This window comes from Neofelis nebulosa, chromosome X (assembly GCF_028018385.1).
Source record: "Neofelis nebulosa isolate mNeoNeb1 chromosome X, mNeoNeb1.pri, whole genome shotgun sequence".
NCBI classification, from domain to species: domain Eukaryota; kingdom Metazoa; phylum Chordata; class Mammalia; order Carnivora; family Felidae; genus Neofelis; species Neofelis nebulosa.
Window position 1 is genome coordinate 75,988,420 of NC_080800.1, and position 16,998 is coordinate 76,005,417.

The 16,998-nt window shown below is 33.7% G+C and overlaps 1 protein-coding gene across 1 annotated transcript in view; it reads left to right on the forward strand.

The window, feature by feature from the left end:
• FAM133A (family with sequence similarity 133 member A) overlaps positions 1-15,369 on the forward strand; it is a 55,190-nt gene extending 39,821 nt beyond the window's left edge. Inside the window, 2 exon segments of the mRNA XM_058712295.1 lie at positions 14,123-14,491; positions 14,493-15,369. Of these exon segments, the coding sequence (XP_058568278.1) occupies positions 14,253-14,491; positions 14,493-14,931 (678 nt within the window). The 5' untranslated portion in view covers positions 14,123-14,252 and the 3' untranslated portion in view covers positions 14,932-15,369.
• The last annotated feature ends 1,629 nt before the right edge of the window (positions 15,370-16,998 follow it).

Below are 16,998 nucleotides of genomic sequence, written 5' to 3' on the forward strand. Positions count from 1 at the left end.
ATTTAAGATGCCCCAAAACAACAGATATCACTCCTTACTTAATGTCTTCCAATGTCTCGCTTTTTTTTCCTCTTTTTTAAAAAAATGTTTATTTATTTTTGAGACAGAGAGACACAGAGCATGAGTGGGAGAGCATCAGAGAAAGAGGGAGACACAGAATCCAAAGCAGGCTTCAGGCTCAGAGCTCTCAGCACAGAGCAGGACTGGGGTTCAAAACTTACGAACATAAAGATCATGACCTAAACTGAACTTGGACGCTTAACTGACTGAGCCACCCAGGCACCCATCTTTTTTTCCCTCTTGAAAATTAACATACAATTTTTTATTATGAAATTTTCAAGAATGTAGAAAATTTGAAAGACTTTTGCAAGGAATACCTATACACTCACAACCTAGAATCAAGAACTAACATCATTTTGCTGTATTTGCTTTCTCTGTTTTGCTGCACAATTCAAAAGTAAGTTATAGACATCATGATACTTCAGATGCAAGTTTTTCAGCATGCATCACTTAAAAATAAGGATGTCTTCTTCTGTACTATCAATATTATAATATTTGAGATAATTAAAAATAATTTCCTGATATCATTTAATACCCATCAATATTAGGTATCTTCAGTGTCCCCTCAAAATCTTTTTTAACAGCTTTGTGGGATAAATTTTTAAATGTAAGAGTCAGTGATTTACTGTAAATTTACAGAAGTTGTACAGTTGTTACCACAATCTAATTTTAGAACATTTTCATCACTCCTAAAAAGAAACCTCATATACCTGTTTTTTATTGAACCAGGATAAAATCAAAGCTCATGCATTTAATTATGTCTCCTTAAAACTTTTTTTTTCTAGAATCATCTTCATTTTCCTCCATGTAATTGTTATAAAAGACAAGCTGTTTGTTTTATAGAACGTCCCATATTTTGGATTTATCTATGTGTTTCTTCATTATGTCATTTAACTTGTTCTTCAATATCCCCCACCTAGTATTTTCTATTAGAGTCTTGATTACATGTATTATGACATACTTGGAACAAAGCCCAAATTTGTAATTATCTTCCTCTTCTAAAATGTACACCTCATGAAGTCATGGACTTGATCTGTCTTGTTTAACAGTAGTGCCTATCTCATAGTAGAATCTCAGTATGTATTTGTTATGTGAATAAGTGAATCGCCTTCATTCAGATTATGTATTTCTGCCATATAGGTTCAACCTTAGTTTAAGTTATTTTAAATTTTAGTATAGTCAGAATAAAGTTCTAGAACCATGATTTATTTTCTAGGCCAGTAATTTGTACTGATGAAAAGTAAGTTTTCTTCCATTTTAGCATGGATAAACATTTTAGATGTTTCATTAATTTTTAGTATATAAACTTTATTTCCATGATGAGGAATTTCATGCTCAAACATTTTAGAATAGATTAATCCAAAAAGATTACAAGGTTTTGGAAGGACTGCCTATCAAAAGATTTAAGGGATTGCATTAAGTAATCTATATGCTTCTATTTAAGGTGGTTGAATAATTTCAGGTTAGAATTGACTTCTTGTATAAAGAGAAAGTTATCTAGAATTACTGAGTTTGGAGTGAATCAAACAAACGTACTTGAACCTTCAGATTTCTGAATCTTCAGATTTAGGCAGTTATATAGGCAGATTATTTCAGTGTCAGTAAGACGGTAAAAAAGATTCAGAAGAGTCTAAGTAAAAACAGCTGAGTTCCCAGTGTGTAACTTTCCTATATTTCTGAATACTGCATAAAAACTGGCAATTATATAACAAATAGGTGAAAATAAGTGATATGATATGTTTTTAAGTGTCAAGTTAGCAAATTCTGTCACTCGGAATATCTGCCAACACAGTAGATAGAGCATAGTAGTTTGGGCACGTGCTATTCTTTTATCTTTTAGGGATCTGCAGTTCAGTGAGGGAAAAGGAAATTAGAAAGAACAGTCAGGGCACCTGAGTGGTTCATTCAGTTAGGTGTCTGACTCTTCATTTCGGCTGAGGTCATGATCTCATGGTTTGTGAGATCAAGCCCCATGTTCAACTCTGTGCTGACAGTGCAGAGCCTTCTTGGGATTCTCTCTCTCCCTCTCTCTCTGGCCCTCTCTGCTCATTCTCTCCCTCTCCCTCTCTCTCAAAATAAATAAGTAAACATTAAGAAAAAAAGAAATGACAATCTACAAATACAGAAACATATGCAGTCATACAAAGGAACAGAGCTAGGTAGTAAGTAACCTGTAATCTAAAAGGAAGAAACTCTTAGTAGAGTTTGTAGATAATCCAGGCTGACTGGGATAGTTTCCATTTTATTTTTTGCTGCTTATAGTTAACACTGTTCCTTATGCATTGCCACACTTGCAAGTTTGAAAAGAGAAGGAAAACTTGAATCAGTCCATTTTAACAATTCTGGTAATCATCAGGTTGGGCAAGGAAAGAAGTTGAAAATAATGGTGTTTTAAAGTTTTCTATATATTTCCATTTTCTCAAGTTATCCTCATTATCATAAAATTTAGTGGTATTGGTAATACAAAAAGAAACATTGACTAGTTTAGGCTAAACTTCCATCCCCATTCACACCCAAAGAGAGATGTATGCTTCATGTATCTGAAAATTTTAGATTGATTTAACAAATTAGTAGAACTCCTGATTCAAGTTGTCCCAATTTATAGAAACTGATACTATCAACCAATTTAAATTTTATTAACATTAGACTCTTTTCTGCCCTTTCAAGTAAGTACTTGTCCTGTGACCTTCTGAACTTGAGGGATAGAGGTACAACTACAAATAACCATCATATTTTCATTAGAGTTCTCAACTAGAATTTACGGCCACTTTTCATGCTATAACATTCTTTAATAATGCAGATTTTAAATCAGGCTGCTAGGTGTCTAATCTTGGTTCTAGTACTTACTAGTTATGAAACCTTGGGCATATTACTTAACCTTCTGGATACTGAGTTTCTTCATCTGTCAAATGGGGAAAATAATGGCATCTACTTCATGAGAATTAAATGATCAACCATGTAAACTACTTAGAACAGTATCTGTTCATGGTGAATTCACTATTCAGTATTCACCATGAACAGTGAATGAGAGCCAAACAGTATTCCATTTGAACCTGGCAGGGAATGAGATTATAAAAAAGAATGATCATATGTTAATTTTCAGAAATGAGAACTGAGACACAGAGAGGTTATATGATTTGTCTGACAGCTTCAGCAAGTAAATGGGGAAGCTAGGCTTTCAACTCTAATGATAATGAATTCTAATGATGATTTGCTGCATGTATGAAGTTAATATAGCTTGCCTAGTGAATTTTCCCTACATTTTATCTGCCTTCATCAAGCCAACTCTTCTTCAGTGTTATTCCTGAATTGAAATCTGTTTTGTTTTGTTTTTTCCTTTCCATACGGTGTTATTTTCCCACATATGTTTTCAAATCAGGCCAGTCATGGAAATGTAGTCCCCTTTGATTCTAATATAATAAAGTAATGCTAATACAAATTTTTAGTTTGTGATGCTTCTGAGCACAACTTACTATCATTTCTGATAAGCATCATAATTTAGCTATTGTAACAAATAAGTCTATATGCTCTGGCATTTGAATTATTAGGAAATTTGCACATGTAGTAATTTCAAATATGAGAAGAAATGTGATTCACGTAAAGGTACCCAGCTTCAGTAACTAACTTTGATGCTTTTAGCTATTTCATAGCCAGTATATTCATCTGTATACATTACATCAAATTATCTGTTCTGTTTTCAGAAATACATTTATTTATTTATTTATTTATTTTAAAAATTTTTTTTAACGTTTATTTATTTTTGAGACAGAGAGAGACAGAGTGTGAACAGGGGAGGGGCAGAGAGAGAGGGAGACACAGAATCTGAAACAGGCTCCAGGCTCTGAGCTGTCAGCACAGAGCCTGACGCGGGGCTCGAACTCACAGACCATGAGATCATGACCTGAGCTGAAGTCAGCCGCTTTACCGACTAAGCCACGCAGGCGCCCCCAGAAATACATTTAAATATTGTGTTAGGGTGGCAGGGTACAGAAGGTAGTGACTGAAACATTGATTCATATAAAACCAAGTAAGGCTATTTAAAGCCATGCATAAATAGATGTAGTTTTGAACTGTGTTCTCTGGCAGAATAACAAAGAGTTCCCCTGGTATTTTGCTTTCTATGCTTAGGGACAAATGTATCCTGGCACAACTAGATCCTAGGGAATATTTGGCAGATTTTAGATTACAAATGACTTTGGGTACACAGTGTATTTACTCAAGAAACATATCAAAATTCTCTAATAAAGAATATATCACTTTTTAACACAAACATGTAGATGAAATTGTAAGGAATATGTGATAGATGCAGTTCTATCTCACTTTGAAAGTCTCATATATTAATGATATTCCATTTACGCTCTGGCCAAATGTAAGCAAACTGATTTTAGATGTTCAGGGCTAAAAAAAAACCAAAAAACAAAAAACAAAAAAACAAACAAACAGAAAAAAAAAACTCAATAAACTTTAGGACTTGAGGGATCTTGTCAAGGGTTTCTACAAAATTCATACAATGAGACATTTGTTAAATAGAAACCGGGTCAGTATGGAGAAGATATGTAGCAAACCTTATTTTTGAGGTGTATTTTCATAGGACTCATCATACAGATGGAAAGAAACTAGTATCCAAATAGCTTTGGTTTATGTAAGAGGACTCCTTGAATAGAAGAACTAGAATTTTCAGTGCTCCAAAGGTATGTTAGTTACATCACATATAGTCATATCACATCTAAACACACATTGTAGGGCAAAATTTGTTGTTAAGGAAGACTCAAGAAAGTTGCCAGTGAGTATCCAAAAGTTGCCAAATGCATTTTCTTGGAAAATGCTTAGTTGAATTTTATACTTATGTATATAATGGTTTCTTAATAGGGGTTCTTAAAACATTGTATATAATGGTTTTATACATAGGGTTTCTTAAAACATTGACATTGACACTATAAACGGTACTGTTATTTTGTTCATGGCTTGTTGACTAGGGCAAATGCTAAAGGGGCAGAGCTAGTTCTTCTGAGGACCTTTGCTCTTTTTTTTTTTTAGACTATTAGGCTTTTCAAGAAATTTCAGAAATATGTAGTACAGCTCCTTTCCTATTAATCAGGAAATAATCATAACATAGACTCTGTTGATGATGACTCAGTCATATGACCTAGATGTCATATTATAGTCAACATAGTGTTCTGCATACCATCTATAAATAATTTATATTCAAATGTCATGTATTTATTTCAAACTTCATATGTGATTGAATGAATTAAAACCACTTCATATACTTCCTGGCCCTGTCTAGTGCAGGGCACTAGAAGACCTAGTGCAATGATACCCTGATAGGATTCTAGGGCTAATGTGGGTGGTATACAAAATATCCTGGAGCATCTTAGCCAGAAAGTAGGGAGTGCTTAAGAAAAAAAATGATGAGGCCATGTCAAAAGGGCACAGGAGCCAACTAAAAGAGGTCCCAAAGGCCAAAACTAGAACTATTTTGGCAGCAAAATAAAGTAGCACTGAAATATTCACCAAATTATAAAAATCAGTACTCTTGACCCATACAGATAAAAATGATTGAAAAACCGAATCAGTGATTATGAATGGACAAATCTCCCATACACACAAATTTCAAGTAATTAATATAGATACTCCTCCAAGGAGGTGGAGGGTAAATCTCCATTCCTTAAGTGTGGGCTGCAAAAATTGACTTCCTTTCAAAGAGTATAGTATGGAAAAGGAGTATAATCTTACAGTGGAGAAATCTGACAAACACTACCTCAGGTGATCAGCATATGTACCCTTGATATGATGTAATGAAAATGGTACTTTACCTGTGTTCTTTCTTCCAAGAACCTAAACCTAATTCCAACCATGAGAAAAACATCAGGGACACCCAAATTGAAGAGGATTCTAATAAATATCTGATCAGTACTCCTCAAAACAGTCAAGGTCATCAAAACCAAGGAAATTCTGAGAAACTTCTATAATCACAAGGAGACTGGGAGACATGATGACTAAATGTACCACCGTATTCTGGGTTGATTCATGTGATAGAAAAACACACACACACACACACAAAAACAAACAAACAAACAAACAAACAACGACAACAACAAAAAAATCAGCTAAAAGCTAAGGAAATTTGAATACTCAATGGACATTAGTTAATATACGTCAGCATTGTCTCATCAGTTGTTGCAAGTGTTCCATATTAATATAGGATATAAGGGAAATAAGAGAAAGAAAAAAGGGAAACTGGGTACAGCAGATACAGGAATTGTAACTTTTATGTAAAGCTAAAAATATTCTCAAATATAAAAAAAATCATTTTAAGAAGAATTTCACTCAAAATGGATTAACGACCTAAATATAAGACCTGAAAACATAAAACTCCTAAAGGAGAACATAGCCAATAATCTCTTGGACATTGGCCTTAGCAACATTTTTTTTTTAATATGTCTACTCAGGCAAGGGAAACAAAAACAAAAACAAAAACAAAAAAAAAAAAACTATTGGGACTATATCAAAATAAAAAGGATTTTGCACAGTGAAGAAAACCATCAATGAAATGAAAAGGCAACCTGCTGAATGGGAGAAGATATTTGTAAATGATTTATCCAATAGAGGGTTATTCTGAAAATATATAAAGAATTCATACAACTCAACGCACACATACACACACTTACAAGTAATCTTATTTAAAAATGAGCAGAGTACCTGAATGGACATTTTTCTAAAGAAGACATACAGATGACCAAATGAAAAAATGTGCAGCATCACTAATAATAATAAAAAAAAATTCAAATCAAAGCCACAATAAGATATCACCTCATAACAGTCAGAAAGGTTACTATTGAAAAAAAAAAAAAAAAGAAACAACAAGTGTTGTCAAGGATGTGGAGAAACAGGAACCCTTGTGCACTGTTGGTGAAAAACGTAAATTATTGCAACCATTATGGAAAACAGTATGGAGGTTCCACTAAAAATTAAAAATATAAATACATACAACCCAATATTCCACTGCTGGTTATTTCACCCAGAGAAGAAAATGAAAATATTAATTTTGAATATATATATATATATATATATATATATATATATATATATATATCCCTGCTTATGGTACCATGATTTACAAAAGCCAACATATGGAAGCAATGTGTGTCCATTGATAGATTAATGTATAAAAAAGGTGTGTGTGTAAAATGGAATATTGCTCAGTCATAAAAAAAGAAATCTTGCTATCCTTGACAAATAGATGGACTTGGAGGGTGTTATGCTAAGTGAAATAAGTCAGACACAAATACCATATAATTTCACTTACATGTGGAACCTAAAAAACAAAACAAATGAACAAACAATTTCATAAATACAGAAAACAAACTTATGGTTGCCAGAGGGGCAGGGGGATGGGCAAAAAATGGAGTAAGAGGTATAGACTTCTAGTTACAAAATACATAAGTAATGGGGATGAAAAGTACAGCATAGGGAAATAGTCAATAATGTTGTAATAACTTTGTATAATGACAAATGGTATCTACACTTATTGTGGTGAGCATTACATAATGTATAGAATTGTTGAATCACTATGTTATGCACCCAAAACTAATATAACATTGTATTTCAATTGTACTTCAATAAAAAAGTCCTTTCCTACCCAGAATTCATATATAACCACATTATAGTATGTTATATTACATTGAAATTTTTTAATAAAAATATTAAAAAGCATTTTACTTCATTGGCATAAAAACTAAAAATACCAATGATTTGTTTTTCTGAATATAAAATACACATTATTACTATATTAAGATTAATAAGAGTGAAATACTTGTGTCTTTAAAATAAACAACTAAATTTGTGCTTAGAATTTCTACCCTCTCATAACCATTCTCTTCTATCTTATCTCTTACATATGCAATATTTTGTTGCTGCTTAAGTTTTTTGGTATCATCATTAACACAGTAGAGACTGATCTTTTATCATTTGGCAATTATATAGAGGGAAGAAAGAGGAGGCAGTATTTCAAATTCTACACCTTTTCTCTAGAATAACAAATGTTCCATGACACAACTATGATACAGGGAATTCACAAAAGGGGAATGGTTTCAACACAGCACAGTTTTCTGTCAGGTTGATGGCAGTTAAGATAAGGGCAATGATTCCTCTCTCAAAATAGTCATGTTAACAATCAAAATAGAATGTATGCTCGAGTTTTATTGAGAAGAAAGGATATCATATGACATATACTTTCTAGGGTTAGATATTTTCAAGAACTTGTGAAACATTATTAAATTTCTCCCTAAAACCTCTATCTTTTATATGGCCTGTGAATTAGATTGTCATGTGGCTGTTCTCTATATCAGTCAGTGTGACATGGCAAAACATACTGTGATAGTTTAAGGTATTATTAATATATTTGTGCAGACTCTTATTATTTTTATAGTTTAGTACACTCATTACCATCTTAAATTCTTTAATTAGATTTATAAAAGGCATTTATTTCAGTAGCATGTTATTTGAACTTAGTTTATCTAATGTGAACAAAGAACATTAAGTTTATTTTTATAGGAACTTCATCCAAATGTCCAGACCTTTCCAGAAGAGTTGAGTACTTCAGATTAAGTCTCAGAGTGCCGACTGATTTAAAAAGGATTTTCAAGTGAAGCAAATGTGTCTGTAGAATTCGTCCGCAGTTAGACATATCACTGAAAATTCAATGAAATTATTTGTAAAATAGAGTAGGTCTCTAAAATAACTAGCTATGGTGATATTTACATTGGAGATGTCATTGTGAAACATTAAAACATACCTTTAATTAGCTAAAATTCATACTCACTTTTACCTGAACATGTTCAGTGAAAAATAGTACAGATACAATCACTTTCAAGGAGAAAATGATATGATGACTGGTTTACATGAGTGTCATAATGTGAATATTTTGCATCATATTTGGCTTTTTCTTTTCACCTCAGGGCCTTAGCATCTGATATTCCTTCTGCTTGGATCATTCGGTCAACTTTGGCTCTTTTATTACTTGCATCCTATTTTAACCCTTTCATCTGGCTAGCTGTTTTATCCATCAGGTCTCAGATTATATGTCAGTATTTCAGATTTGACTTTCCATTCTGAATTAGGTCCCTCATTATACCTTTTACTAGCATCCTGTACTTTTCCTTCATCATTCTAATCACGATTATAATTATATACTCATTTGTTTGATATTTGTGTAATAACTATTACCTTTACTAGACATGGTATCTCCATGGCATAGAACATAGTGTCTGGTACATAATAGAAGATCTGAAGGGAATTGTTATGAGAATGAATGAACATTTAATTTTTATAACACTTAGATTACCAGCAGGGCTGTCACAATTTGTATCTAATCTCTATATAAAATTAGCATACTTCCTACAAATAAATAGAGATACAGAGAATCAAATTTCTATAATAGAAAGAGAAAGTAAGCCACAATTTGAAAACAAAGAGTATTTGAGCTAGAGACTTGGTTGGTGTTTCTTCTGTGTACTTAATCTTCTGAGAAAAGAGCACACAGATTCTGCAGTTCTGAAGACCTCCCATACTTGTCTGGGGTCAGCACCCTCTCCCATTCACCTCTGCAGCTTTTTCAAATTTTAGATATTGGTCTCAAAATTTACTTCAGCATGCCTTAATTTTAGCAGATGACCTTGGCATCTACCACTGAGTGAAAATGAAGATCATTATGTGAGAAATACTTCAACTTTCTCCCTTTCATTTTTCCCCCCACCAAAAAACATCCTGCAAAAAAAAAAATGTGCACCTATACCATTTCTTTATTCTTTGCCTCTCTTGCAAGAAGTAGCATGTGACTTTGATTCCTCCTTGGCTTCTCTGTGGTTTTGCCATATTAGTTATTCTCTCTCTTTTCTATCTTCTTAAAACTCTCTCATTATGCTCCATTTTTTCTTGTCACCCTGTGAATATGTTCAAGTTTCTTCAGTGACAAAAAGTAACAAAAACAAACTCATTTTCTTTATTTCTGCATCCCTCATGATAGTTGCCTTCTTTTTACTTTCCTTCTCAAATGAATCTGGGTACCCTCCTTCTCACCTCCCATTTAGTCTTTAACCTGTGGTCTTCAGGCTTGTGCCCTATTTAATTGAAATTGCATTATCAAAGTTTCCTAATTATTTCTTCACAATCAAATTATTGGATATTTTCAGATTTTATCTTACTTGACTTATCTGCTGCATGTAATATTATTGTCCGTATCTTTTTCTTCTGAATTTTTTAGAGGTAAGGATAACACCTGCTCATTGTAGAAAATGTAAACATAGAAAAAACTGACAAAAGGAAGTAATGCCTCCCCAATATGCAGAGATAACCAATGTTTACATTTGGTAAACTATTCACTAAACAATACGTTGTGGCTATAGTATTCCACTGGATATGTATACTATAATTCATATAACCTGGTTGTTATTAATGGACATTTAGTTTTCCCCCCACATTTTTAGTATTTAAAAATCATTCAGATTAAATTCATGAACATGAACCTTTGAGGATTATTGTTTTCACCTTGAAACTTTATTCTCCTTCCCAGTGTTTCTGTGACTCTTACTTTTTGTTTGTTTGTTTGTTTTGTTTTGTTTTTTTCTTTTTTTTTTCTTTTTTTTTTTTAACATTTATTTATTTTTGAGACAGAGAGAGACACAGCATGAACGGGGGAGGGGCAGAGAGAGAGGGAGACACAGAATCGGAAGCAGGCTCCAGGCTCCGAGCCATCAGCCCAGAGCCCGACGCGGGGCTCGAACTCACGGACCGCGAGATCGTGACCTGAGCTGAAGTCGGACGCTTAACCGACTGAGCCACCCAGGCGCCCCTGTTTTGTTTTTTTCTGATACCAATCTAGCTCTTACTACTCTAGCTAATTTTCTGAAATGTTCTTCATAGGCTTCACTCTGTCTGCCAACCCCTTGCATCTTGTTATTAAATTAGATCCAGTACTCAAGCCTGTTTTTTCATTTGAAATCCTCCCCAAGGTAATTTAATTTTCTCTCATGACTTTAGCCTTCACTCAGTGACTGACTGCCAATACTATATCTCTAACTCAGGTCACATTCCAGAGCACCAACACCCATACATCTAGTTTCCTACATGCAGATTCATTCAGGTCTCTCATAGGCACCTCAAACTGTTTGAATCCAATACTGAATGGAGACCTTTCCTTATAGTCTGTGCCATTTCCATTATTATCCAGTCATTGGCATTGCCTTTTCTCTAGTCTCACAAGCCAGAGCCTTGTCCTTTCTCACCCTCACCTTTTTATGCAGTTAGTCATTAATTTCAGTGTAATGACCTCAACATTTCTCATTTATCTACCCCTCTTTTCATTTAAAATGCTGCTGATTTTAGATTCTTTCAATACTTGTCTACATTAATATTTAAGTGATCTCATTGCCTTCATTCTTATTTGCATCCAATCCAACTTCCATGCTGTAAAAAAATGTTTCTTAAACACTCAAACATAGCCATATCACTCTCATGTTTAAAATAGTCATTACCTCCCCATTAACTTCACTTTACATCTCATAGAATAAATTCCAACACCCATAGCATCACATCCAAAGCTTTTATGAACTGGTCTTTGCCTTTCTTTCTAGGTGATGTCAGGACTAGGTCTCAAGGAACTAAAGTTAGAATGGGTTATGCTATTCTAAGTGTTCAGTAGCAGAGAGAACCAGCAAGTTGAATATGAACCAAAGGGATTTTGATTATAAAGTCAGGGAAACAATAATATCTGATAGATATTTAGAGTGTCAGTAAGAACGAAAATGACAGAAGACCTAACAAGAGTTAGAATTGAAAGGTAAGGAGAATAGTATCAAGAACACAACAATTCAAATGCAGAAAACTATCACCAAGAGTCGTTGTAACATCTGTGACATTGAGCTTATGATGAGTAAGTATGTTAGGTTGATTTAAAGGGTCACGGTCAAGATGGAGACTGACAGGAAAATCTATAATATACCTGATAATTTTTTTTTCTCTTTAAAGGACTTTATTGGCTTCCTAACAACTATAGATTTTACAGGGGTTCTGTGATCAGGCTATTTCCTGTCTATGCAGCCTTACTTCCAGCCACTGGTTTCTTGAAATTTAGGCTCCATCAGTACTAAACACATGGTACTCTTTCATATCCTTGCGTTTTTTCACATTTTGTTTTCTCTGCCTGGAATGTTCTTCATGTCCTCATTTCCAGGGTGAATTTTTATTCTTTAAAATCCTGTACAGACATCACAAACTCCAGGAGGCTTCTCTGAATGCCCCTCTCTCCCAGAGCTGTACACCCATGTATTCATTCATTTGTTTCTTTATTACTGAATTAATTTTTATTGACTATTTAATGTGGGCAACATGTCATGTTAGGTACTAGAAACACCATGGTGATTAAGATGGATTAAATGTGGCATTTATTCTTTCTGGCCTTATATTTAGTGGTGGACACACACACACACATCCAAATAATCAGACAAATAAAGTAATCACCAGTTTACTAAATGCTGTGAACAAAAGACACAAGGTTCTGTGATACAGTATAATGTGTATGAGGGGTAGCTACAGAGGCAACATACTTTACTATAAGGTTGATACATATGAAGTTGCTGGTATTTGACTGTTTCTGTCCTATATATTTGGCAATTTTATATAGTTCAATCCAACAGTTTCTTTTAGAATAATTGACATTTTTTAATGTTTTTTTTTAATTTTTTTAAACGTTTTTTTATTTTTGAGACAGAGAGACAGAGCATGAATGGGGGAGGGTCAGAGAGAGGGAGACACAGAATCTGAAACAGGCTCCAGGCTCCGAGCTGTCAGCACAGAGCCTGACGCGGGGCTCGAACTCACGGAGTGCGAGATCATGACCTGAGCCGAAGTCAGCCACTTAACCGACTGAGCCACCCAGGCGCCCCTAGAATAATTGACATTTAAACTGATACATAAAGGATGGGATATCACTGGCCATGATGGCTAAGTTGGAGCTTAGCATGTTCTAGAAACCAAGAAAAGATGATAGAAGATATAATTGAGAAAATGGATGATGAAAGTAAGAGAGAGAAGCAAGACAGGTCATGTAGGACCTTGATAGGAGTCTGAATTTTATTCTCAGTAAAATATAAAGCCATTGGAGTAATGTAAGGCCTTCTGATTGCAGTGTTGGGCTGTAATGGAAGAGAGCAAGGGTAGAAATAAGGGTATCAATTGAGAGGCTGACGTAAAGAGGCAATATAGTGTTATGTTAGATGTTCAGCGTTTGAAGTCATGCTCCCTTGGTTTAAATCCTAGTTCTGACAATTATTAGCTGTTACTTTATGCAAGTTACTCAAATTCTCTAAGCCTCAGTTTCTTCATCTGTGAAATAGGGATAATAATAGAATCAACCTCTTAGCATTAGTCTAGAGATTGAATGAGATAATCCATTGCAAAACACTAAGCAGTCCCTAGCAAGTAACACTTAATTGATACTAGAGGTTAATAGTCCAAGTGATAGTGCTTGGACTAAATTGATGACCATATATTTGGAAATAAGAGAATGGATATGAGACCTATTGTCAAGGTTTAAAACAGCAGGATGTAGTGATGAATTATATGTGAGAGTTTTAGAAGAGAGTTTTTCAGATATAACTCCTAGGTTTCTGTCAGAGTGGAGTGGATTCTGCTGCACTTTTCTAAGCTGGGGAGATCTGCCTGGTACAGATTTCAGCTATAGAAATTTTTCTCTCTCTCTCTTTTTATACTATATAAGGCTGAATAAAAAAGAAAAAAAAAGGTAAGTATACAATATAAAAAGAAATATTTAGTAAAACTTTTAGATAAGTGAGAACCTTATGAGGTATGTAAAATGTTATATTCATACCACAATATCAAAAGCATGCAAAAGTCTTAAATGTGTATATTCTTTGTTCTCAAGGTCTAAGATTTTGAAAATGTCTATTGTACTATGTGAACGATAGTGAACAATTAAGATTATTGTTTATTTTTTTCTTACATTAAAGGTGTTTTGTAACCATTCCATCTGTTTCTCTAACAGAATAGAGCCTGCTTGATATACCAGCAAATGAAGAACTGAAGGAGGGTTTATTTTTATTCTCCTTAGAATTGAGGGTCTGCTCTTGGAGCCTTCAGACTCCATGGGGAAGTGGGATAATTGAGTGGACTTTATGAATCCTATATCAATGGCCAGATGGAGGGGCCCAATTCAATCTGTAGGCCCAACAATACAAGATTATCTGAATCGACCAAGGCCCACCTGGGAAGAAGTGAAGAAACAATTAGAAAATAAAAAGAAAGGCTCCAAGGCATTAGCTTAATTTGAAGAAAAAATGAATGAGAATTGGAAAAAAGAATTAGAAAAAAGCAGAGAGAAATTAATAAGTGAAACTGAAAGTTCATCCAAAAAAGAGAAAGAAAAAGAACAAGAAGAAATCTTATCAGTATTCATCTTCTTCATCAAGCTCTGATTCTTCAAGCAGTTCAGATTCTGAGAATGAGGAACAGAAACAATGAAAAAAGGAAAAGAACTGTTCATACAGATAATCAGAAAGCTCTACATATGAATCTGAATCAGAAAGCAAGGAATCTGTAAAAAAGAAAAGTCAAAGGATGTAACAGAGAAAGAAAAGTATATAAGACTCAGAAAAAAAGAAGACTTATCCTGAAGATAAACCTTTCTCATTAGAATCCTCATCAGAATCAGATTATGAAGTGGAAGTGCAAGCAAAAAAGAGGAGACATGAAGAGTGAGAAAAAGCAACAGAAAAAGCAAAGAAGAAGAAACATCACATGAAACATAGTAAGAAGAAGAAAAAGAAGTCAGGTTCAAGTCACAAGTCAGGATAACATAAAAAATTAAGGTTTTCCTATTTAAAAAAGCAAGCACTTAAGGAAACTTCAACTGTGAATGTTAGGGCATATTTACAAAAATGCATGAATTTCCCTGTGCTAATAGAATTATTCCTGGACTGAGTGTCAGTCATATGCCACTGTGCCAGAAAGGGCCATAATCATTGCCTGCAGCATAAATATATAATTTTGTTAGTTTGTGTGTTTTTCCTTCCATTGGTTAATTCTTCTGGGAGCTAAAACCCTGTTGTTCATACTAGTAGTTAAGACGTTTGGAATTGAATTTAAATGTTTTAGATAATAATTTGACTCCCCGGAATGTATCTTATTTAAAAGTCTGTAATTTGGATACACATATAAAATGTAATCAGAAATATCTAGATGACTATAGTTGACATTTTTGAAGCATGGACTTAATGATGTCTCTAAATCCTTACTTTTGAAAATTCGTTTATTTTACTTCTTAATAAACTTTAGTTTACATGAGGAAAGGGCTTGTGGGGGAAAAAGAGTTTGCTATAACTTTAGCTAGCTGAATAGTGTGTGCCTTTGATCTTTACACATCCTATCTTTGCCAGTGCAACAACCATTCTATTCTTATTTGGTGAAATTCTGGGATGTTGTGTGCCCCTTCATGTGAACAAGAAGAAAGGATAAGTAAACCCCCAGTTCTATGAAATTTACCTCCACTTCAATAGTACTGAATACTGTTTAGCATTAGAGCGTTACATTGTTTGAATTAACTTTGATGCCATTTGGAGGGGAATCATTTTATATAAACCCTGTTATTTTTTTTTATTAATAAAGATGTGAAATATTTTGCATGTTTTATCCTATTAATTTTTGATTATCCAGGGATATTCTATACAACCATTAATCCTTTTTATATGATTTATGCTTAGGATACAATTTTGTAATTTCTTAATCTTACTATATTTCATTACTATGTTTAATTGTACACTTGCCAAAATATTTAGCATGTAAAAAGAAGGTCTTTAAGAAATATTTAATGCCTTCATATTGAAGCTTGTTTACTGCAAGCAAGTTAAGTGCCAGATCTCTAGTACGCTATGTGTCTTGTTACATGAAACTATTTCCAAAATCTTAGTAAGTATTCTGTTTAGAAGTTCAGTATCGTAAGCATTAGTATTGATTTAAAATAGGAGTTAAATTTAGAAGATAATGACATCATTGATCTTCCTGTGTTATATTTTATTAAATGGTGCCTGTTTGTTGCTGATTAATGTTTACCACTAATGCTGAAATGAGTTGAGAATTATTTTTATTTTACATATTGATATATCAGAGTAATATGAATTGATGTCTCAAAAAAACCCACCTGTTACAGAGGATGTGCTAATTGTAACATCATATTTACAAAATCTTTTGGCATGATGAGGGAATCAATAGCTACTTTTTAATAGCTGATTTCATATCAACCTCCTTGAATCACAGGTAAAGTTATTATAAAGATAGAAAATATCAAGTAAATAAATATTGGCTCCCCAAATTTTTGCAGTTCTCTCAGTAAGTTTCTTGGAACATTATATATTTAATATCATGATAGATCACCTTAAAGCTTCATAACTTTAGTTGTTTTCTAAAAAAAAAAAACACTACATATGCTGATAAAAATATTATATTTAAGGGATATCTTATATCCATATAGAATTTTTCAAATTTGTTTTTCATTAACATATGAAAGAAGCTTATATTATTTGTAGAATATGGTAAAGACATTAACAGCTTACCAAATATCTGTGTGCTCTCATTTACTTCCCAGCCCCTTGTACTTAGGTAATGCCATTTGACTACTTCTAGCAGAAGGATTACAGAGATTGTAAACAGAAATGAGGTGTCATTTCAATACTGGAGCAGTAAAAAGTCCTGCGTGACCTTCCAGCCCTCTCTTTACCTGCCATGGTGACCTGAAAGCAATGTACTCCAAATGGTGTATCTATAAGATGGATGCAACCTGTATCTCTAAGTTACTGTTTACAAGGGACCTGCCTTGGAGAGCTGATGGACTTGCAGTGAAACTTTTGAGAGTAAGAAATAAACTGT